The sequence below is a fragment of the Sceloporus occidentalis genome, unplaced genomic scaffold (genome assembly GCF_023333645.1).
Source record: "Sceloporus occidentalis isolate IW3139 unplaced genomic scaffold, rSceOcc1.0.p SCAF_4, whole genome shotgun sequence".
NCBI lineage: Eukaryota > Metazoa > Chordata > Lepidosauria > Squamata > Phrynosomatidae > Sceloporus > Sceloporus occidentalis.
The window spans coordinates 187,683,311-187,708,394 of NW_028316984.1; the positions used below are offsets into that span (position 1 = coordinate 187,683,311).

Below are 25,084 nucleotides of genomic sequence, written 5' to 3' on the forward strand. Positions count from 1 at the left end.
CAGATTGGGGGTGCAATGTGCGGTTGCTGCGGCCTCGATCTAGTGCAGCTGAAGGCACCTGCAGGCCACCCCTTAGGGACAATCTGCATAGCCCCTAAGTGATGCAAGATTCAGGCTATAGTTTCTAATTCATGTGCTAAAAACATGACACAACTATTTCTCTAGGAAAATAATATTTTATTAATTGGAATTTCAGTGCTGTGGGTTAATGTCCTCCCCCCAAACAAGCAGAGCTTTAAATCATTGTTTTACTTGTCAATTAGTATTTGTGAGAAATTTGGTACATGAGAAATCTTCACTACATACAAGAATAGTTACCGGCAACATTATTTTTTAAAAAAAATAGCAAAACTATTCATATGGCCAACCCCTCTCAGAACCCCCCTTCTCAAGCAATGTTACTGCAGTAATAAATAATCATTCATTATGCAAAAGAAAAGGCTAACTTTAGCTCCATTTTGTTGTAGTGTTTAAAAGTAAAAATGTTTGTCCATTTCAACAAGCACACACATAAAAATGGATTTTATGTTTTCTTGTTTATCTATTTCTTTTGTTACTTCTAAGCTCTGCAAAACATCAGGGTTTTTATTGGGTGGGGAAGAAACATGTTTTTCAGTGGGATAATACTATGTAGAGCGAGTGAAGTGCTATCTTTTTGTCCTTACTGGGATCAGGACTATTTGGTTACTTTTTCTAAAGAGAGAGAAATGACCAGTTCGAACTGTGTTAGCTAAAAATACTTGTAACTTGTTATGGTTTGGCTCCAAAACCAGGTAGACAGACTTAAACTACCGTAACAAGCAATAAATGAAATGTGCATAAAATAGAGACAGGCCTAGAAACTTCTCTTACTATGCTGTTGATCACAGGGAAATATGGGTGATGTGGACCATTTCTGTAACATGATTGGTGTATTTCTGGAACACCAGATGAGTATTGCTGTAGATTGCTGAGGATTTCAGTTTTGCTTTGAAAAAGAAAGAAGATCTGTAGTTTCTAAATAATCTGCAGTGGAATCCAGTGTGTATCTGAATCTGCCTTGTAGTCAGACTTCCCTTGTTAACTGTCTGTTTTCTACTTTTCCTCTGTTTGTCTACTTTTCTGTGTCACCACAAGATGTTGAGTTCTGTGAAGATTTAGACATTAAAAGGCCAGTCTCCAGTTTGCATTTAAAGTACAATAATCAAGCACCTTAAACTACTGTAATTTAAAAAGTAGGTAGTGTGGCTAGAACACAATCTAACTCTGCTACTGCCGCTGAATGTAGGCAAGGAATTGAGTGCAGAAATGAATAGCCCTAGTTAGAAAAATATATTAACCCAGTGAAATTTCTTTTGACTAGAGTGATCGGGTAGGCATAGAACACTTATGTGCTGTAATCTACCTGGGAAAGTATCACTGCTGAACTCAGCATACATTTGCTTCTTGAAGTCTTAAATTGCTTTTCTACAGCCAGTCTAGGATGGAAGGTGCCAGACAGACAGAGAGGGAAGGGTGCTGTTATACTTCTAGCAATTAAATCAGGGGTGGGCCAATTCAGGCCCTCCAGATGTTGTTGGGCTGCAGCACCATCATTCCTCAGTATTAGCTATGCTGGCTAGGGCCAATAGGAGCTAGTCTGGCAATGGCTGAGGCATAGTCTTGAGAAGTTATTGTTTTGAACTAGCAGAAACTGTGGTCACTGTTTGAGTTGGTTGGTGTCTTTTGGGAGTTGTAATCTGAAAAAGTAACTTTTCCAAGCTCTCACCTGGAGGGGTGCCCAATTGCCTATCCTAGCATGAAATAGTGGGTGAAGAGGAAATTGAAAAGTGTCATCTTGGATGTGTAAGCTGAGCTGGCAGAAGCTGTTTAGATGTGTAAGCTGAGCTGGCAGAAGCAGAGTTTCTCATTCATTCTTCCCAGTGGCAGCCCCTCTACTCTTAGAAATGTTACACAAAACATGAGGTAGACTTTAGCGTTGAGAAGACAGTAGGGAGGAGACCTTGAAAATCAGGTAGAGGCACTTCTGCAAGCCAAACATCATTCATGGGAAGAACCTCTACCAAGTTTTCAGGGATTATTCCCTTCTCCCTCAGCAGCTTTCACCACACACAGTCAATTGCACCACAACTGTTTCCATTCATCAAGAGTCCTGTGATGTTTCTTTGTGTAGCTTTTTCAGGGGGTTGAGGTTGCGCTGTGGTGAGGAAAGGACAGGGAAATGTGCTTCTACCAGTAGAACTGCCTAGACCTAGCTCTAGATCCAGCCCATGGGACCAGGGACCTGTATTGCACACTGACAATCTTGTTAGATAGATATTTGTGGGTTTTTCGAGCTATGTTAGATTTTGTTAGAATTTATGGCAGTGGCTTCTGCTCCACCTGTCAATACAGGGCTGAAAGAATGAACAGAGAGGCTGGCTTATTCCTCAGCTGGATCCACAGGTGGCTGGTGGATCCATTGTTGCATTGAGCAGGGTAGTGAATCCAATTCCAGTTTTGTTGCTGTTCCTCCTGCATATTCTCTGGGTTGTAGGAGAGCCATCCAAGGCTGGATCCTATTCTCAACAAAAGACTGGCACTGGGAAAGTTCCCATACAAGTTGGAGCAGCTGTCGGAGGAGCAGCTTAAAACCAAAAGTGAATTCACCGTACCTATAGTCATGGATCCACTGGCCAGCTCTGGTCCTGTCAGTCATATTTGTTTCAGGTCTCTTTAATCATTGTTTTGTTTTTAAGGTGATTGCTGTCTTACAAATGAAGGGAAATACCTAAACAAATATCATACTGTACATCACCCAATCCAAGTTCAACTGAGTAAGAGAGATAATACATCTAATTATGTTGATTGTTATTACTTTATGAGTCATTTTCCTTTGAAAACTGACTCAAAGAGATGAGCCCAAATCAAATTGGTATGAAACAAATGCAACTTCGATCCTCCAGAAAAAACCTTTTACAATGTAGAAAGACCAGACTGGTCCTTCTCTATCACCGCTCCAAAAGCTTGGAATGACCTGCCGGAAAAGATTCGCTAATTATCCTTTCTCTTCCAGCAGGCCTTCCCCAATTGATAATGTCCAGAACCAATTGAATCCCCCTTTTATTGTTTTTCTTATGTGTGATTTGTTTTTAACTTTGATGTATTGTTTGTACTTTTTAAACATTTTTTTTACTGTTTAATTTTATAGTTGGGAGGGAGGGTTGGGTCGGGGTTTTGTGGGGCTTGTTGTTTTTATTGTTGTATATTGTATTTACTTTGTTACCTGCCTCGATCCTCAATTGGAAGAGGCGGGATATAAATAAATATTTATTTATTATTATTATTAACTAATATAGGCTGAAGTGTGTAAGGAGGCTTTAAATATTAGTAGTACAGTCAGTCCTCCTTATCCATGGACTTTTTATCTATGGATTCAAGCATCCATGGCTTGAAAATAATTTAAAAATACAGAAATTCCAAAAAGCAAATCTTGATTTTTTCCATTTTGTATAAAGGATACTATTTCTCTGTGCCATTGTAATGAATGGGACTTGAGCATCCACGGATTTTGGTATCCACAGCGGGTTCTGGAACCAAACCCCAGTGGGTAACATGGGCCTGCTGTACCACATAAGTGAACAAACAAGCAAAACAGAACTTTATCAATAGTCTGTCAATATCTGATTGAGGCTTTTTACTTACAATGCATACATTCATCTGTTGGAGGATGTAGCAAGGATTGATAGGCAGATAGAATTCTCTGGCTGGGGGGAACAGAGGATAAAGAATAGAAATCAGTGCAGAGTAATTGCAATACCAATTTATCTTGGTATTATCAAATCTTTTATTACAGTACTACTATTAATCATTACGCACTTTAATTTTGCATAGTTCTTTAATGTACTTACTCTATTAACATTCATCCTATGAAATTAGTTCCAAATATTCTACTAGTATAAGGGACGAACCACATCTACTACTTAGTGGTAGAGGCAGAGCTTGGAAAAGTATTCTTTTTGGACTACAGTTTTCAGAATCATGGCCATCATGAAGGGATAATAACTTTTCCAAAGTATTGTTTGAACCTTCCTTATCCTGAATTCCAAATTCCAAAATATTTCAAAATCCAAAATTGTCCACATGGGTGACAGAGGTAGTGACATCTTTTCTTTCTGATGGTTCTGTGTACACAATTTTTTTCATGCACAAGCTTACTAAAAAATATCATATATAATATTACTTTCAGGCTACGTGTATGAGGTGTATATGAAACATAAATGAATTTTAAGTTTAGACTTGGGTCCCATCTCCAAGGCATCTCATTACATACATACAGCATAACTATTCCAAAATCTGAAAAACTTTGAAATCCAAAACACTTCTGGTCCCAAGCATTTCCGATAAGGGAGACTCAGCTTGTATTAAAATTACTTTAAATATTAACATTTTTGCATATGTCTAAGATGTTTTAGGTATGTTCTAGAACAATTCCAAACTATGGGTAGAGCACACACTTTGTACATAGAAGGTCTTAGTTTCAGTCCTTGGTATTTTCTATTAAGCGTATCAAGTAGCTGGGGCTAGTCATCCAGGGGTGGCATGGATGAGGTTCTTCTCAGTTGCTGTTCAGCCAGCTGCTTGGTTGTACCTCCCAGGGTAGACCAGGTGCCAAGGGAGCAGCGACCAAGATTTGAATTTCCAGTAAAACAGCAGATCTTATGCATGGCTGGATGCTAGAGTTGTTGCCCAAGATGAAATGGAACAGCATCTGGAAAATGTTTATGGACCACTGGTCTAGACAATACTAGGTTACAAGGACAAATAGTCTAACATAGTATAACATAGCTTCTTGTGTTCTTATTCTTGTTTTGTTTTGAGAGGACTGAGTGAGCGATTTGTCCAAGGTCACATTATGAGATCATTGGTAGCTTTATAGATTGAAAGAGAACATGCTGACCAGGAGGCCATTTACTTTTGAACCTACATTGTTAGCTTTATTTTAGTTGCCAGAGTTCTTTAGACAGAGCCTAGGGAATATACTATTTGTTGGGAGTGCTCCAGTTCTGGATTTCTGGCACTGAAAAGAAGGTTGAACTAGATAACCTACAAATTCTATGATAATTGTCCTTGTGATCACTTGAAAATAATGACGAAACTGAAGTTGGCCTTTAACTGTGACCAATCCTGGTTAACTCATGAGCTTGCTTGTGTGAAACATGTGCTTGTTTCATTCACAATTAAAAATTTGCAGAACAGACCTAAAACATATTTGGTGCATGGGAAAAAAAAATGGTAATACAGTCATCCCTCCATATTTGCGGATTTGATATTTGTGGATTTGATTATTCACGGATTTCATTAATATGTTCTCTCTAGGACTGTCTAGGTCCTCCAGTGCAACTCTGTGGTCAACTTTAACTAAAAGTTGCACTGAAAGACCATTTGTAGCTACTCCAGTGCCATTCTATGGTCAGTGTATGTTGGACATTGGCCACAGAGTTGCACTGGAGGACCTAGAGATTGTTAGAGAGGTGTCCCCTCAGGGAAAAAACAGTGTTTTTGTTATTTGCGGTTTTTCCATATTCACAGGGGTCTTGTTCCCCTAACCCTAGCGAATATGGAGGGACAATTGTATTTGAAGTGATCCTGCACTTTAGAAACTTCAAGTCACTTTTGGCTGTTTCCACTCACAACCCACATAAATATAGACATGTTTTTTCTTGTAATGAATATGTAGAGGGGATGGTCGCTCTCTCAAAAAACCATCTATTAGTTTACAGCAAATTATTGTCAGGTGATGGCTTCTGTGTGTGTGTGTGTGTGTGTGTGTATGAGAGAGAGAGAGAGAGAGAGAGAAGGATCTGCCTTGCGTTACTTAACCTAGATGTTCAAAGTTCTCCACTTCCTGACTGCTTCTACACATTCAAAACTGTGCAAACTTATGTAATGGAGGCTGGCTGGCTGGCTTGCTTTCAGCCTGGCAGAGAACAGAAGAGAAGAAAGTGTTGCTGTTTGTCTGGAGCTAGAAACTCATTGAAAGTTGCATTTCTGGTTTGATTTCATAAGATGGAATTCAGTCCCCGCTCCCTAGGGAGGTGTCACCTCTGGGAGCTACAGTTCTTGTTTAAATGCATGAGTTCAAACCTGTATTGCAGCGTGGCTCCAGCATGTTTCCTAACACCCAGCCTTACTGCTTTCTAGAACATGCTTGGATTAGTTCAGTCCCTCCTGCCTTTGGATATGGTTGTTTTTTATTGCCTGCAGTTTGTGTGCCATGTCCTTAATGGGTTTTCACAGCCTAAATGGTATCTGTTGCCCTTGACCTCAACAGCTAAGCCTCCTCCTTGTTGCTGAGTATTTTGAAATGTAAGAGACTTTAGCATAATAATGTCACAGAATCCTAGCACAAATGCATACCCTCCAACGTGAACAGGAGTGGCCAAGCAACATCAAAGTGTAGTCATGATGGCAAAAGTTATTAATGAAGAAGAACATTGCAACATTTACTGGGAAGGGCAAGACTTTGCTTTCCATCCTCCTCCCCCTCTGCAGAGTTAATAGAGTGCATACTCAGTTTGCTGCAGTTGAAGTTGACAAAGGGGGAAAGTGGGAGAAGGAGGGGAAATTGGGGCCTTTTAAAAATATCTGAAAAGTAAGATTACAGAAGATTAATTGGAACTGTTGCTGTCAAATTGGGACAGCTGGAAGATATGCAACAGCTTTTACTTTTTAACTTTTTAGATGTAAAACATCGCTTTTAACTATCCAAAGAGGATATTTTCTAAGTAAGGCTGTGATCCTGCTAGGTGGGATAACTACACTAGCGCAGCCTTGGTAGTGGTACAGTAGCAGGAACAAAATGGCTGTGGATGCTGTGATAATGGTAGCGGGGTGGAGGATAGGAAAACACCATCTTTGTTTAAAAAAAAAAGGTTTCCTGGCAGCTCCTAAGCTGCCACATATGGGAAGTTTAAAAACCGGAATCACTTATGCAAGGATTCTATATTATGCATGTCTAGAAAAGCTGTTAAATTTCAAATCATTCAAAATGCCACTCCAACAAATGTGATCGAGTGGGACAGCAGTGTAAGGCACCAACAGATTCCAGTTGTATATGTTTTGCATGACCTCTTAAGACAGTGCAACTCAGTGGTGGTCCATGGACCAGTTGTAATCCATGAGCCGATTAGTTACTCGTTCCTGGATAGAAAGAAATTATTGCAGTCAGTGAGAGCACAGATGATAGCAGCCCCCATCAAACTGGGGGGAAAATGATTGCAGGTCCCTCATATCAAGTAACTTGGAAAGTAAGGCTCTAAAGCAGAGGATGGGTAACTGTTGGAGGCTTGGATGCTGCATCAGCTCCCTATGAGATCTTGGAGGGCTTCAACCTTTGCACAAAGAATCAAAACTTTTTTTAAAACTTCAAATGCCCCGAAACATCCTCTAGGGGTATGAGGGCATATTTGCCATGTTTTTAGGTCCCTCTTGGCCATTTTAGGCCAGGAGAGGCCTTTTTAAATAACAGGAAGTCTCTGTTTCACAAAAAAGACCTTTCCTGGCCTAAATTGGTCTCTGGTGTGTGTGTGTGTGTGTGTGTGTGTGTGTGTGTGATGAAATTGCTCCTCACTCCCCCATATACTTTTTATTCCTGGACAATTATGGGGGCCATAAAAACAGCCTTGGGCCCACATGGGGTCTGTGGGCTACATTTTGCCCCCTTGTTGCCCTAAATCATATTGATTGTATTATGTAGGGAGTGGATTATCTGTGTCCCTCACCCACAAGAGCATAGTTTGTGCCTTTAACAACCTGGCATGTAGAAATGAAACTGGGAAAGTTTTCTTCCATAATTGTATCCCTGCTCTATTATCTGCTTAATGTCACACTGCTGTTAAAGCCATTCAAGGAGAGAGATTAAAAACATGGCAAGCCTTAAGTATGCTGCTTGGTGCTGCTGCTGTTTGGTCCACCTCCATACTTTGTGACTTTTGCAGTCATATCCTCATTTTACTTGCAATATTGTTATGAGGTGAGGCAGAAGCTTGATGTGAAACTATCAGAGAGGGTCAGTGGGCATACTGTATCTTTTGGAGCCCCTACAGTAGAGCAGAGTTACATTGTAATGGCCAATTTGCAAAATCTGCAGCTAAACAAGACCAAGAAGGAAAGCATAAAGGGGGAGCAAAGTCTCTTTAGTGTTAATATATACTCCTAGATCTATAAGAGTTGTTTAGACTCTTAAGAGTTAATTCCCACTTATACATTTCATCACCTATGATTGACTGGAGCATGAAGTGATTGCTTTAATCAAGGGCATAACATAACCCCAAAACAGAGACTCCGCTATCAGCTAACATGTTGTCCTTAGACACAATGCTTTTCAGAAGAGATAATACCTTGAACTGTGACTCATCAAATGAGAAGACACTCTGTGTGTGTCTGTGTCTGTCTATCAGTCTTTGATTTGTTCTTGGAGAGGATAAAATAGTTGAGTTTTCCCATGTGACATGGGAATGCTCATTGTACCCATCTTTCCATGACCATTTCATAACATTTATTCAAATGCCCTAACATAAATCTCCAAATGCAATATGAGTGCTAGGAGGGCAGTTCCACCAGCTTCTACACAACTGTTTTGGTAAAACTGAGAACCAGCTGATTTGTTTTGCGATCCTATAACTTGGTTGCTTTTCACTATGATCCTAGTCTAGAATTTATCTAGTGCTGATTTATAGTTCCAGCTGTATTAGTTAGACTGAACAATTGTGTGTGCGTGTATATGTATTTTCTGTTATGAAAAAGAAGCTTTGCTGTTGAGAAGTTTCACCAACATTTATCTGGTATTCATAGAATCATAGAATCATAGAATCGTAGAGTTGGAAGAGACCACTAGGGCCATCCGGTCCAACCCCCTGCCATGCAGGAAATCCAAATCAAAGCATCCCTGACAGATGGCCATCCAGCCTCTGTTTAAAGACCTCCAAGGAAGGAGACTCTATCATCTTCCGAGGAAGTGCATTCCACTGTCGAACAGCCCTTACTGTCAGGAAGGTCCTCCTAATGTTCAGGTGGAATCTCTTTTCCTGTAGCTTGCTCCCTCCTCAAGGTCTGAATGCTGGCAACTATTAGGATCAGACAGGTGTGTGCGTGGGGTGTGTGTGTCTAGATCCTAAAGACATATGATTTGGAGGCCCAGGAAGATTCTAGAATGTGAAATTAATGTCTCACAACAATTTGCATGCAGTTTTCTTTTCTAATCAGTAAATCCCAGTGGAAGAGAGAGAGTCGGGAATTGGCTGTATAGAACTCGCCCTCTGGCTTCCAGTAGGCACATGCATCTTTTTTTAAAAAATAGTGAGCATGTTTGGGATGTGCACATAGCTAACATTTATCAATGTCTCTTTCAGTTTAATCCTAAGGGTATCTACACAAATATTAGACCCTTTGTCTAATAGTAGGAACCTTGCAAGTTGCCTTGTACTAACTACGCTGAACAGATGGCAGCACCAGACTTTAGACAGGAATCTTTCCTAGTCCCACTCAGGCAATGCCAAGTAATGAATCTGACACCTTTTCATTCAAAGCATGTGGCCCTTCTTAGGGAGGTCTGTTTAGAATCACAAACCATCTCCCTATCTGTCAGTCTAATCTAATCTAATCCATATACAAGTTTTAGGGTTCGCTTCCACCTGAGCAAAATCCGTTCTCAGCACATTTTGCTGAGATTTCTATATAAATTTACATAATACTAAGGAGTCTCCTCAAGAAACTCAACCTATCCATGTCAGAACAGGTTGTCGAAGTATGTTGCATTGCATCAGGGAAAGTTCAACAGCTTTGTTATTCAGTCAGTTGGCCAGATCTGATTTTTCTCCTTGGAAACTGTAAAGAGAGATTTTCTCATGCTTTATGCCCACATGACATATATTTCCTTCTACCAGCTCCCAATGTGCAACTCAACATTTTGTCTGACCCTATAGGCCAAGGAGTTGCCTCATGGGCCAGGGTTTAGCAGAGTGGGGCAGTTGTTTGGCACAAATTTGCAAGGAACTTGGGGAATGTGGCACTGGCTACGGTCCAACAAAATTGCTTTGTAGCTGGCTTGGCTGCCTCACCCCTTCTTGGCTTGTCACCAGGATCAGATCCAGAGGTGGAACACATGTCAGTAGATTTGGATGCCCATCAATGAGAATGTTTTTAAAGTGAGAGCTATACACTTATCCTAGACAGATTGACTTGGAAATAACCAGAGTGGAGGATAGTCAGGTTTAAGTAGGTAAGCATGTGAAGGCTTATACTGCAACCATGTATGTATTTTTTGATCAGAAATTATTTGTACTATGCCTAGGATCATCAGCACACATCTGTAGGTGAGGACCCTGGGACTTTGGTGAAGCCTATCACCACTGATTTTTTATCCCTGTCCCCCACCAGGGCTTGATGATTGAAATGTAAAATGATGATTGACCATTTTGACCTCCCAAACTGTTTTGTGCCTGAAAGGGGCTTTTTTTCTAAAGCAAGGAATTACTGGAAGTTCCAACTAAGTAGTAACCTCACCAAAGTTCATACAGCAATGAGTTAGTTCTCTTCCACACTACACAATTACAGCACTTTGATACTGTTTTAATTCTGATAGCTGTAGTTTATGGAATCCTGGAATTTGTAGTTCCATGCAGCACTAGAGCTCTCTGGCTGAGAATTCTAAATATTTCTCCCTTAACTACAAATTCCAAGATTCCACATGATGGAACCATGACTGTTAAAGTGGAATTGTAGCATTATAATTGTGTTGTTGGAAAGGAGACATTAGTGTTGAAATAGTCATTATCCTGTAGGTGAACATGTTTAGGACTGTATTGAAAACATAGCTGGAGTAGTATTTCAGGCAGACATAACTCTAGAAACTCTTGAAACAGACTGCCCAGTTTGAATGATCTGTTTCTCAAAGTGGTCAGAGCCAGTGCATGTCATGTCAAAGATAAAGTTTTAGACTTTTATTTTTTTTAAAAAAATATTACACACAAACACATGCAGTTCCCAAAACCAGGTAGGACACATTTTAAAGGAAGATACAATGGTAACTCTTCTTTGAAACTTCAGTTTGGAAAATATGGGTGAGGGAGTTAACTGGAAAAGTTAATGCCAAGCTGTGTGGAGAAAAGTGATTGAGGCCAAAAACGTGCTAATCCGCTGTTGCTGCAAGAAAGATAACCTGGGTGTTGTGACATTTTTTAAAATGAAATATGATTGCTTATCTGTGGGTTTTTTTAAAAAGCTGCCAAACCTTTATCTGACAAAAAACTGATATATAGAGTTGGTTTTCTCAGTTCTAGTTCAGTGTGTATGTTTATGTGTGTGTAATTTTCCTTGTGGTGATGTTCAAATTTACGGTACTCATAGCATGGTGGAGGAAGAATTCTGTCCAGCACAACTTTATGTTGGAAATTTTTCCTGGCACTTTTCTGCTGGAAAGAGTACAGGAAGGGGCAGAAGTAAGTGACTGGATTGGGAAGGTCCAAATGTAGGATTAGGTTATTCACACTTTTAGATGCTTGCAACCTCCTGAGGTTTCAGTGGTTATGGCTGTCAAATGTCATCCAGTTTTGGAAGTACAACTGTTCTTATCCCCTTGTGGTGAGAGATGCTTAGTGGATTTTATACTTTTGTGTGGTACTTAATGCATCTGGAGTCCACACTGGGCCAGACCCTGGGGACTATAAGATTTCTATCCTATGCCTGCTCATGAGCTCTGATCTTTTGGGGAATCTCAGTTCAGAATATTCCACCTTTAGATGCATGACCACAAGAAATAATCATCTTCCAGTTGCGTCTTCACTGTAGTGTTCATTTTCTGGGTAATCTTGCTACTCCCATTCCTTTTCTATCTCTAGGTTCTTGCCATTCTCATCCTCATTGTTAGTATCTCAGTTCCTCAGTCCTCCAGTTGATTTTGATTCTATCCAAGAATCTAGAAATCATTGAAATAGAATGTGGCATTTTCTATGTCGGGGTGGGCAGCTGTGGAAGTCAAGTGGGCCACATTAGCCCTCCATGAGACCTTGGAGTATAGCACCTGGTTCTGCAAAAAGAAAAAAAAATCATCATTTTATTTTGTCCCCAGACACCTTCTATGTGACACGAGGGCATGTTTTGGGGCCTTTTTTTTTTTGGCTCCCTAGAAGATATTTTGGGATATGTTGAAGCAAAATCATTTTTTGAGGAATAATTTGTTCAAGGAGAATTCCAATTATGGGGAAATGCCTTCTGCATCATCTAGAGATCATTTGTGAGCATCTTGGAGCATTTTTAAAACACCTTGAGGGCCACAAAAATAACTCTGGGGGCACGCGTTCCTCAGCCCTGTTCTATACAGTGTCACTTTTTGTAATTGTGCCATTCTGTTCCTCTCTACAGTGTTTTGTCAGTCTGTCTGGAATTGCTCCCACAGAATGTACCACCACCACCACCATCATCAGACATGGCTTTTAAAAACATTCATGGGGTTGACTGCATACAATGGTGTCCATTATCCCTCTCCCTCAACATTTTAATCCTCGTGTCTTTACTATTGCATTTTAATGCATTGTCAATTTTTGTTTTGTTTTTTTTATCTATCCCTGGAGCCAGTGCATTGCTCAGGCTGGAAAAGAATTTTCATCCCTGTTATTATCCCTGTTATATGGAGCCCTGGTGGCGCAGTGGTTAAATGCCTTTACTGCAGCCATTCACTCAAGACCACAAGGTTGCGAGTTCAAGACCAGCAAAAGGGCCCAAGCTTGACTCAGGCTTGCATCATTCCGAGGTCGCTAAAATGAGTACCCAGACTGTTGGGGGCAAATTAGCTTACTTGCTAATTAGCTTACTTGCTGTTCACCGCTATGATCTTTGGAATAGCGGTATATAAATAAAACAAATTATTATTATTATTAAGGCCTCAAGTTCCTTGTCTGGTGCACCTTAAGGAAGGAAGGAAGGAAGGAAGGAAGGAAGGAAGGAAACTGAATTCTTATTAAATGGCAAACCACTTTTGAGCACTCCTTGCATAAGAAAACCCAGTGAAATTCATGGGATTGCCATAAGTCTATAAGCAATAGTAAGGCACCACCCCATCCTCCACAATTGATTATTTGGCCTATTATTCTTAATCCTAGGTGGCAGGATAGTTCAAGTTCCGTTTTCTGGATTCTTACAGTTTATTTATATGATCAGTCAAATCACATGCAGTGGCCCTGAACAGTCCCCCAAGTTTTGTTCAATAGTGGAGAGAGGGCACATAACCCACATGACTCTCAGCTTCTGTCAACTCTGACCATTGACCATACTAACTGAACCAAGAACCTATGAAAATTCACAGGTTCCTCATTCCTGCTGTACAAGGAAAATTGAGCAGATTTTACACACAATGGGAAGGGAAGTGTTGTCAGGAAAAAGCAACATGGGATATATAGTCACAAGAAATATAATATGTATATGAATGTATTTGAAAGTAACATGACACAGCAAAAGCAATTGAAATGGCACATAGGTGTTGCATATAATGTAATTAGAAGGTCCTAAAAGCCAAGGACACATGTGGCAAGGACAAAGTGAAAAGGTGCAAATTGATATCACCTGAAAGTCATTGAGTGGACAGTAATGTATGATGCAATGTGAGGTTTAGATTGAGCCAAGTATGATATGTCAATCATAATGTATGTACACGCCCAGGAGGTGGCAACTGTATAATGAATAGAGAGACAAATGTCTATATAAGCAATAATGTATGGCAATACTTTTTGTGGGTATTGAGGAGTATAGTAGTGTGGGTATTGAGGAGTATAGTAGTGTGAGTTTTGTGAGTAGTGAATTGTTTTGTGCATAGTGTATATATTAGAATAAAAGTAGATCTTTTTAGAAGACTACTGTGTTGACTAGTGTCTTGAGAGCAGAACAAGAACCAGCAGACTCCAGAGAAGATTGGAAGACATCTTCAGCCAAAACTCAGAGCTACTGGTCAAACTGGTTGTTCTTCCGCTGACCAGGGGGGTGAGAGTGAAAGCCAGGAGAAGAGCTGCAACTCCCATCATCCCTAACAAGTGTGATAGATTCCATTACTCTTCACTTTTTCCAAAACAACAGAAGAACAAAAGTCTACAGTGCCCCATTAATTATGATCTAAGGTAGTACTCCTATACCTGCTTACCCAGAGCAATCATCATTGAGTTCAATGGAACTTTAATACTAAGAAGTCATGTATAGGTTGCATTGTAAATATCTCAAGGAACATTTGGTTCTTTCAATGATTGCACCTACTCTATGGAACTCTTCACAAGAAAGTGCAGTAGGAGTAAGTTCTCTCTTGACATTTAACTGTCTAGAACTTTTATGTTTCTAGCATAGTGTAGGGGTTAGAGTACTGCATACAGCAGAGTACAACTGTACGCAGTTATATTTCTCTGTGAAATCAAAACTCAGTTATGAAAACTCAACTCAAAGCTGAGTTAGGAAGATCTTTGGGTACCCCTCACCCAGTCTCTCTCTCTCTCTCTTTCAATCTCAGTCTCAATCTCTGCCTGCCTTACCTGTTGTGAAGATAAAATAGGAGAGTAGAGCCATGTGTTATGCCGTGATTTTACTGGAAGAAAGTCAGAATACTGATACATTGTAATGAAACAAAGAAACTTCACAGAATGTTAGGTTGGATTTCTTTCTTCCTTTTTTAAAACCAACTTATTTTAGGTCTGTGTCACAGTTTACGATATTTTCTTCTGTAAATTGCACTATATTATTTTTTAAAACTCCTTTAAAATACACCCCCCCATGGATTAATATTTTTGCAGAAGCAGGGCAGTTCATACTTCACCAGTTCTCCTAAATACTAGAGTGAACAAATCTGTGTTGGAGCTATGCACTAGATGAAGTCTCAACTTTAAAATGGCACAGTCCTTTGCCTGCCTAGTCAAAAGTAAACCCTGTTGGATTCAGGGGAATTATTCCCAGATAATTGTGCAAAAGATTACATCATTAAAAAAAGAGACTGTCTCTTGCTACTTAGAGATCTAAATGTAAATGGATGTTCTCTGGCTTTGAGTCTGGCGACTCAAGACTAATGAAAATCCTGTACTAGGTTGATACCATGCTTCTGTACAATCACTTTTTTCTTGTTCTCTGTATTTCATATTCATAGCATTTATAGTAAAATTCTTGGTGGTATGTACAATGTAATACAGTAATTAATACTACACAAAGACAATATGCAAAGTGTTCTCTTTATCCATGCATTTTGTTCCTGGCTATCCCCAAATTGTTTTGTATCTGAATATCCCACAATTGCCCTGCTATGCATGGTGTATGTGTGTATGTGTTTATTTATAGGCTCCGTACTCATGTCTAGCAGACAATGGTGTGTAAATAACCTTAAAGGATGATGGAAAGCTGTATCTGACAAGGAGTGTGTATATATAGACATACACACACACTCCTTGTCAGATACAGCTTTCCATCATCCTTTAAGGTTATTTACACACCATTGTCTGCTGGCTTGGATAGTGAACCTTTCCAGAATTAATAATGAATGTTTTGGCATTTTAGTAATGGAACTCAAGAGTGCGTATTTGTTAAACAGCTGGCATCTGGCTTGCAATGTGTAATCACACTTAATTGAATCATTGCCATTTTACTTAATCACTAGTAACTGCATTATAAACTCTGGAGATGATTAGTGGTAAGAGTAACAACATCTGTCTTTTAAAGATGTGTGAAATATGTGTCACTTTGCTGACGCTTGGCAAGGTGGCTTTGAGGAGCTTCCTTTCCCACTTCCCTCCCCACCCCACCCCTAGGCACATATTAACAAAATTGTACTTACTAAGCATAAGGAAATTGGGATTATATTTTTAGATTATTACTTCTATACAAGAGCTGCTTCATGTCATTGTATTACAAAGCACTATTCTGGCTGTTGTATGAATAGCAAAGTAAAGCTCCTGAAGATCTTCCCAGAGATTAAAACAGACAGTTGCTTTGTAAACTAGGCTGCCATAAATAGGGCCTGAGTAGAAAGCTTGTATATTTGTTTAATTTTCATTGGGGTAAGCCTCTCCAAGATTAAGACTTTAAGAAGGCTATCTACTCCATCTTTTTCTTCACACAGTGGCCAAGCAGTTGCCTATGGGAAGGTTTCCAGCAGGACATGAGTATAATTTGTCACCTTAAAACCCTTCCATAGTGGTTATGTGTGTCAATTTCTGGCAACAGTAGTACTTTTGTATACAGATAGCAACTGAAGTTTGTTCTTGCTTATTAAGCAGATAGGAGGACAATTGTAAACTCATTCTTTTTTGTGGGTTTTTCGGGCTATGTGGCCATGTTCTAGAAGAGTTTCTTCCTGACGTTTCACCAGCATCTGTGGCTGGCATCTTCAGAGAATGCTTGCCTGGAAAAGTGGGTCTATATATACTGTGTGAGCCCGGGGCAGGAAGGACATTTGCACTTCTCCATTGCGAATAGACTTTTCTTGATTTTGTTAGCTTCAAATCTAAATTATGGAAGTGCCAGCTTGGCGTTGGACTACAGCTGTGGAGGCCAGGGTTTGAATCCCTGATCAGCCATGGAAACTCACTGGGTAATTTTAGGCAAGTCACACTCTCAGTCTCAGAGGAAGGCAGTGCTTGCCAAGAAAACCCAATAAGTCACAAATGACCTGAAGGCATACAATAACAGATGTGTATATGTGTGTTTATATTTGTGTGTTTGCATATGGGGGTGTTTCAGTATTTTTTGTTGTTGTTGTTGTTGTTGTTGTTGTGTGCTTTCAAGTTGTTTCTGACTTACAGTGATTCTAAGGCTATGAGAGAACTAAACAAGATCCTAAAGTTCAAAGATATAATAAAAGTAAAGGTAAAGGTTTCCCCTTGACATGAATGTCTAGTTGTAACCGACTGTTTGGGGTGGTGCTCATCTCTATTACTAAGCTGAAGAGCCAGCGTTGTCCGAAGACGACTCTGGTGGTCATGTGGCCAGCATGACTGCATGGAACACCATTCCCTTCCCACCAAAGTGGTACCTATTTCTCTACTTGCATTTTCATGCTTTTGAACTGCTAGATTGGCATACACTGGGACACTATAGATCACAAACCCTTGCCGGAGAGGGTTAGGAGTAGGAGGCACTGCGCTTCAGTGGTTCCACTCCTTCCTCTTGGGCAGATTCCAGAGGGTGGTGCTCGGGGACAGTTGCTCAGCAAGGAAGGAGCTTACTGTGGCGTCCCACAAGGCGCCATCCTGTCCCCGATGCTTTTCAACATTTACATGAAGCCGCTGGGAAAAATCATCCGGAGGCATGGGGTGGGGTGTTATCAGTACGCTGATGACACCCAGATACACTTCTCCATGTCTTGGTCTTCAGCTTTGACTTCAGATGGCGTTTTGCCTCTCAATGACTGTCTTAAGGCAGTAATGGATTGGATGAGGGAAAACAAATTGAAGCTGAATCCAGACAAAACGGAGGTACTTACAGGCTCCGAACCCAGGTATCGGGATACAACCTCCAGTCCTAGAAAGGGTCACACTCTCCTCAAAGGACTGTGTTCGCAGTCTGGGGATGCTTCTAGATTTGTCGCTTCACATGACAAATCAGGTGAATGCGACGGTCAGGAGCCTGTTATCAGCTTCGGCTGATACACCAGCTGCACCCTTTCCTGGAAGTCAGGGACCTTGAGACTGTAGTACATGCGCTGGTAACCGCACACCTTGATTTCTGCAATGCACTCTACATGGGGCTACCCTCGTGCTTTGTCCGGAAACTTCAATTAATTCAGAACATGGCAGGCAAATTGGTCTCCGGTACATCCAGAAGAGACCATATAACACCGATCTTAAGATCACTTCACTGGCTGCCCATCAGTTTCTGGGCCCAGTACAAGGTGTTGGTTATCACCTTTAAAGCCTTAAATGGCTTGGGTCCAACCTATCTTTGGGCCCGCCTCCTTCCATATAATCCTCCCCGCACACTTAGATCCTCAGGGAAAAATCTGTTACAACCTATGACCTCCCAGAGGACCTTTTCAGCTGTAGCTCCCAGATTGTGGAATGGCCTGCCGGATGAGATCCGTCATATTACCACTCTAAACAGGTTTAAAAAAGCTATAAAGACGGATCTCTTCTGGCAGGCCTTTCCTGAATAGTTCTCCGGCTATCAGGAGGAAAATCTAATTGCTGACCTCTGACTTCACCACAGTTATTGTATTGTTTTTAAGTATGTTTTATGTTTTAAATTCTACATTGTTTAATTGTATTTTAAGGGGTGGGTGGGTTGAGGGTTCGGACTGTATATTTTTAATCTTGTAAGCTGCCCCGATTGCATTTTGTAGAGAGGCGGGATATAAATAAATTTTATTATTATTAGTGATGAGAGCTCACCTCATCACGCAGCACTTGGGCCTCAAACTTCCAACCTGCTGACCTTACTATCATCAGAATTGGCATCTTAAGCACTAAGCCACCACATCTGAACACTAAAGTTGGGATCACCCAAGCCATGGTATTCCCAATCACCATGTAGGGATATGAGAGCTGAAAATCAACCCATTTGAGTTAGTGCTGAGGATATCATGGACGGCCAAAAAGATAAACAAATGGGTCCTAGAACAAATTGTAGCCTGAACTTTTCCTGGAAGCCAAGTTGACTAAATTGAGGCTGTTGTACTTTGGCTTCATGATGAGAAGCATGACTTACTAGAAAAGGCTATAATGCTAGGAAAGGTAGAAGGTAGTAGAAAGAAAGGAAGACCACATGCCGCATGGTTAGACTCAAGCAGGGAAGTCACTGGCTTGAACCTGCAGGATCATAGCAAAGTGGTTCAGGATAGGGGGACTTGGAGGTGTCTCATCTACATGGTCGCCATGAGTCGAGGCTGACTCGAAGGCAGTTAACAACAAGGCAAGGTATCAGTGGGTTTTCTGGAGCTGAGTGTGTATGACTCATTCAAAGTCACCCAGTACAGTTGCCCCCCCCCCCAAAAAAAAAAATGCAGTATAAGGGCTTATATGTGGATGATTATTAATGATAATCACCACCCATGGTAAGGAGGATTCCCAGCAGACAGTGGATCATTAAGTAAATGGGCACCCTGTAGATCTTGCCATTCAACAACAGGACAATACAAGATTAACATGCAAATCACCTCCTCTCAACCAACAGTGTATATACCCCATCTTCTTCCATTCCAGCATTTTCTGAAGATGCCAGCCACAGCTGCTGATGAAACATCAGGAATAAACTCTTCTAGAACATGGCCCCATAGCCCGAAAACCCCACAAACACCCCCCCCCTATTATTAATGATGCTTCCAAAACCATTCTTCCTAAACATTGTAGAACTCCGAGGCAGATCATAATGTCAGAGCAATAACTGAGCAGAACTGAAGAAATTTCATAGAATCACAGAATCGTAGAATCCTAGAGTTGGAAGAGACCACAAGGGCCATCCAGTCCAACCCCCTGCCATGCAAGAACTCTCAATTGAAGCATACCTGACATATGGCCATCCAGCCTCTGTTTAATTTACTCATTCCTGTACAAAAACTGTGCGGTAATGTCAGAGTATATAGTGCTTTACAATGTAGTATGTCCTAGTGAGTTTTTACAAGGAGGAAAAAGGGCAATGAGGGAGGAATAAAAGAGAATACAGCTAGCTGGACCTAATCATTTTCCCCACTGAATGAAGCATAAAATGGCTTCCTCCTAGGCACATTGACAACAGGGATTATTTCTGAGTAAACCTACAAAGTTCGAAGACTTCATAGATGGAGGGTACATGATGAGCTGGGATTAGAAAGACTCATTAAATGTACGGTATTTCTTTTGTTTTCACAGTCAACTGGGAGACAGTGTGGAGAGCCAATACCACCAAGAAATTTGAGATCCACACCAACATGAATAGCAACGTGGGGCTCCTGAGAATCTTCCCAGGGATTACGGCAGCAGCGGTCAGCCCCTTCTTCTGTCTTCTGAGAGCAACAGATCAGAAAGAAAAGGGATGATGACACTCAAGTGTGGGAGTTCTGATTACATATAATAAGCAATGAGAAATGGCCCTGGTATTACTGAGCCACTCCTAGGGTGTCTCTGTGTCACCTCTTTTCTCAGGGCTAGGTCTATATAGTTATCACACCCACACTAGTTAAATGGGAGAGACCAGAACATGGAAAAGTGTTTTGATTTTTTTGCACTACAGTCAGAATCCCCCAGCCATTGACCATCCTGACTGGGGAATTTAGGAAGTTGTAACTCTAGAAAGGAACTTTCCCAAGCTCTGCAAGAGCTACCACCAAGAGTACTCTTACACTAAATCGTAATGGAGGCAGCAAACATAAGCTTTTGGGGCGGGGGTGTAATCAAAAGCATGCCAAGCCAATTTCTTACTATGTTTTTAACTCTCAGGTCCAAGACACACTGCAGAAATAATCCAGTTTGAGACCGCTTTAAGTGCCCTGGCTCACTAGGGAATCCTGGGAATTGTAGTTTATTGTGACACCAGAGCTCTCTAACAGAGAAGGCTAAATACCTCACAAAATTACAGTTCCCAGAATTCTCTAGCATTGAGCCAGGGTAGTTAAAGTGATCTCAAACTGGATTATTTCTGCAGTGTGTTTTTGACCTTATACATTCAACATTTGTTGTCATTGTGTGCCTTCAAGTTATTTCTGACTTACAGCAACCCCAAATTGACCCTATCATGAGGTTTTCTTGGCAATATTTTTTCAGAGGAGGTTTGCTATTGCCTTCGCTTGAGGCTGAGAGCATGTGACTGGCCCAAGATTACCTAGTGAGTTTGATGGCTGGGCTGGGAATCGAACTGTGGTCTTCAGAGTCGTAGTCCAACACTTAAAGCACTATGGCACATTGGCACTTCCACAGTTTGGATCATTTGATGCTACAGACAACAACAAAAATGCTATTTGCAATGGAGAAGTGGTAGGCAGGAAACATACATGCTTGTCCTTTTTCATACATGGGATTTCAGGCTGGTTTTTCTTAGTAGTTGAGTCTGAGAATTATGTTATGGTGAAAAGATCCTTCTGGGAGAAAGTTGTAGGAAGTGAGTAATTATGAGTTAGGGAAAGAGTTAAGCTTTTCCAGTTGACTGCTGCAAATGCGCGTTCCCAAAAGCTATTTTGCAGAGGTGTTTGTCCAGTTTTAGTACACAGGGAAGTTGTATAAGTCTGTATTTAGTAATGATAGGCCCATTAGTGTTCTAAATACCCTCAAGGTACCAGATCCCATCAGGTCTTATAACCTAAGCAGGGTCAGGATCCCATTGTGGGAGAAAGGCAGGATATAAATAAAAAGGCAGGAAATAAATAAAATAATAAATACAAATCAGTACTTGGATGGAAGACTACCAACGAATACTCGGTGCTGTAGGCTGCATTTCAGAGGAAGGAACTGGCAAAACCACCTCTGACTATTCCTTGCCTAAGAAAACCCCATGAAATTCACAGGGTCACCACAATTCAACAGGTGAAATGAAGGCATATCACACAGACAGAAACACACACACCCCTATTGGTAGTCCTGAAGGATTGTGAGAGTCAAACAAAGCTCATTATATCTTTGAAAGAAATTATTCCTAGAATCAATCTTCTTTTTGTTGGTGTATGTGTCTATATATATTTCTTGCTGTGTATGTCTATAGGATGTATTTTTATTATTTGATTAATCTTAAATATGGCACTTCCATGAACATGGATGGTTGACATACTGAGGTGGGAAAATAGACTGAAGCCCCATCAGATTCCAAGTAGAAAATTGACATGTTTTAATGTTCTTGTACCTTAAAAACTCAGGGGCTGTGCAGACCAGCCATTAAGGCTGACCTGGGGGTGGAGTCAGGGCATGGCGTCCTGTGCCCCAGCTCTGCCCCATGTTGGCATGATGCTGTCCACTGCTCCACATGGCATCACAGTACTCCTCTGGTGCTGTGTCCATATGACACAGTGCCAAAGGAGTGCCTTAAAGCTGCACACTAGCAGCTACGGCTCCCTTTGCAGGGTGCAAAAAAGAGCTACTTTTTGTGACTCCTTTTTGTTCCCTGGAAAGGCCAAACCAGCACCGCAGTGTGCGGTTGCAGCAGCCGCAATCTGGTGAAGATGGAGGTGGATGCAGGCCACCCTTTAGGGTGGGCTGCACAACCTGTCACTGCAAATAGAAAACAAGCCCAAGAGCGAAAACAAATACTTACATTATTCCTGATCAGTTAATTTTCTGTTGTGAGGATATTAAAAATAGTATTCTCACCTGAAAAGTAGCACAATTTTTACTACCACTTTGGCACTCTAGCAGCAAATTCACATGTACTGTATAAGGCAGTCTTCTGTAATTAGAACTGGGGAAAAGAAATAGAGTTGGTTGATCTACAACAGCAATAGCAATTTATAGCAAGTACATTTCTATACTGCTTATCAGCTCACTTAAGCACTCCCTAAGTGTTTTACAATGTGTAAGCCAATTGCCCTCAACAAGCGGGGTACTCATTTTAGTGGCCTACAGAAGGATGGAAGGCTGAGTGGACCCTGGAGCCCTGCCTGGGATCGAACTCACAACCTTGTGGCTGTGAATGGCTGCAGTTCAGGCATTTAACTGCATCACCAGCGCTCTTTAGGGATGGGCAATCCAGTTGTAGTTGGATTGCAAACCCTATCTGCCCTAGCCAGTATATCAGTTGTGTGGTGTCATGGGAGTTGCATTTGGGCCTAAAACAGATTGGTGAAAAGGGCCACCGTTGGGCTGCATTGGGGGCATGGCATTTACATAATGAATGCCCCAAACATGGCCAGAAACTGCATTAAGCCCACCCCAACCTGGAAGAGCCAAGCTAAAAAGGAGCGGAATAAGATTGCTCCTTTTTGGCAGCCAGTTCAGGACTGCAGCAGTGGCCCAGATCAGGGCTTGGCGCATGTGGTTGCCATGGTCCCATAGTGATTGGGGCAGGAGTGGCTTTTGTCCCATCTGTTTCATGCCTAAGCTGCCAACATTTGACCTAAAAAGTCTATTCTAAATCTGTAGTTCTAAATGCTAAGTGATACCAGTAAATGATCCACTTTTCAGTCTGGAGATACCTTTATGTCATCTAGTTAGTGCCCTTTCTCCTCATTTATGCAGGTTATTTTGCATAATTAAAAAAGATAGATTACATCTCTGTGGCTCATTTTGTCCATATTTGCTTTAAGTGCAAATAAATTTGCTCATCCTGCTATAGCTAATTTCTATGCAACTGTCTTTCTTTTGTGCTGAATAGGCAACTGTAGCCCTTCAGAAGCTTTTGGATTATAGTTTCCATCAGCACTAGCTAGCATAGTCAAATGGTATGGGATAATGGAGCTATAGTGCTAGGACAGAAGATAGCAGAAAGAGAGGAAGATGGATAGACTCAGTTAGGGAGGTCAAAGTCCTGAATTTACAGGACCCCAGAGCACAGCAGTTGAGGACAGGGGATCTTGGAGATGCCTCATCCGCAGGGTCACTATGAGTTGTGATTGACTTGAGGACAGTTAACAACAATAACAGAAGTCCTAAATATGTGGAGGGCTGTAGTTGCCCACCCTGCTATAAAACATGCACTACTTTGTCCTAGTATGTACTAGTACTGTTCTTTTCCACTATAAAATTTGTACAGGAAGCTATCTTGTACTACTTTTGTTAAATCTATAAAATTTCCTATGATAAGTTGTCCATAGCTTGTGTTTCTCTTTGTGTACTCGTGAACATATGTATATGTGGGTATGATCATGAGATGAAATTGTGCTGCATGCTGCCAGTAAAGCTAATAAGAAACTATGGTAAATTACTTTTTAAAAAAAATATTTAATAATTGTTTTCTCATGAAATTAGGTGAAAAAGTGTGTGGAGGAAACCAAATGTTTATTGTGCCAAACATTTTTGATCTGTAATTCCTTATATTTTTCTTTCATGCAGGTGAGGGCATTTCTTCAGAGCCCAATGGAAGGGGTTGTGCTTGAGACCTACGGAAGTGGGAATGCCCCTAATAATCGTCCCGATTTGCTAGCTGAACTGAAGAAAGCAACTGATCGCCAGGTGGTGATTCTGAATTGCACCCAGTGCCTGCGAGGAACTGTTTCTGTAGTTTATGCTACGGGAAAGGTGAGAGGAATGTTGTGGTTTTAACTGTATTTTTAGCATTAAGCTTACATGCCTACTCACTGTGTTGTTTTGGGAAGTAAATTTGCTTACTTAAAAGACATACTAATTCATGTTCCAATTTTCTTCATTGTATACAGACTCTTATGGATGCAGGTGTAATTCCAGGAGCGGATATGACACCAGAAGCTGCCCTTGCCAAACTGTCCTATGTTCTGAGCAAACCTGGACTTTCCTTGGTTGAGAAGAGAAAGGTAAAATGGCTTCATGCTCTGAACTTTTAAAAGTTCAGTTCTTTTTCTTGGGTTATCCTGTGATTTAGTGCAAGACCAGGAGTGCTGGAACAAAGCTTAAAAAAGTTATTTTTTGGACTTCTTGTTGCTGCTGTGTGCCTTCAGGTTGTTTCCGAATTATGGCAATCCTAAGGTGAACCTTTCATGGGGTTTTCTTGGCAGACTTTTCCAGAGTCACATTCCTAGTAATACGGCCAGTAGCTGTCCTGGCCCGAGGATTCTGGGAGTAAGCATTCCCCAAAAGAAATTTATCAAAGTTCCATTTAGAAAGTAGAAAACCATCTTGCACAAATATTTATATATTCTTGTCATGGCATTGTCTGTACTAACTCCTCATTGTCTTGAAATTCCTTCATTTGCTTGGTGGTGTATTGGGATTATGTATTTGTATGTTCTGCTGTATGCCCAATGATAATTTGATGTGTTGCAAGAGCTTCAGAGCCTACCGCGTCTCTTGCGCCCCCCACAACTATATTCAAAGGAAACCTTTGGTGTTATAAATTCAAATGTGAAAATGAAACATATTGAGAATATTTGTTCTTGTTATGCATTGATTGATCAGGGAAATAGAGATAAAATTGCTCTTGAATAAAAGTTGCATTTGGCCTGAAACATGAAGTGGGACTGGGTTTTGCCCTTCCTAAATGTCACATGAAAACATGCAACAGCAAATTAGTAACTGACTTG

At 40.8% G+C, this 25,084-nt stretch overlaps 1 protein-coding gene across 2 annotated transcripts in view; it reads left to right on the forward strand.

The window, feature by feature from the left end:
- LOC149315163 (60 kDa lysophospholipase-like) overlaps positions 1-25,084 on the forward strand; it is a 108,425-nt gene that overhangs the window by 30,148 nt on the left and 53,193 nt on the right. For both annotated transcript variants that reach the window (XM_089522651.1, XM_089522652.1), the window contains exons 7-9: positions 19,821-19,933; positions 23,922-24,107; positions 24,245-24,358. In XM_089522651.1, coding sequence (XP_089378777.1) covers positions 19,821-19,933; positions 23,922-24,107; positions 24,245-24,358 — 413 coding nt within the window. The remainder of the gene's footprint in view (positions 1-19,820; positions 19,934-23,921; positions 24,108-24,244; positions 24,359-25,084) is intronic.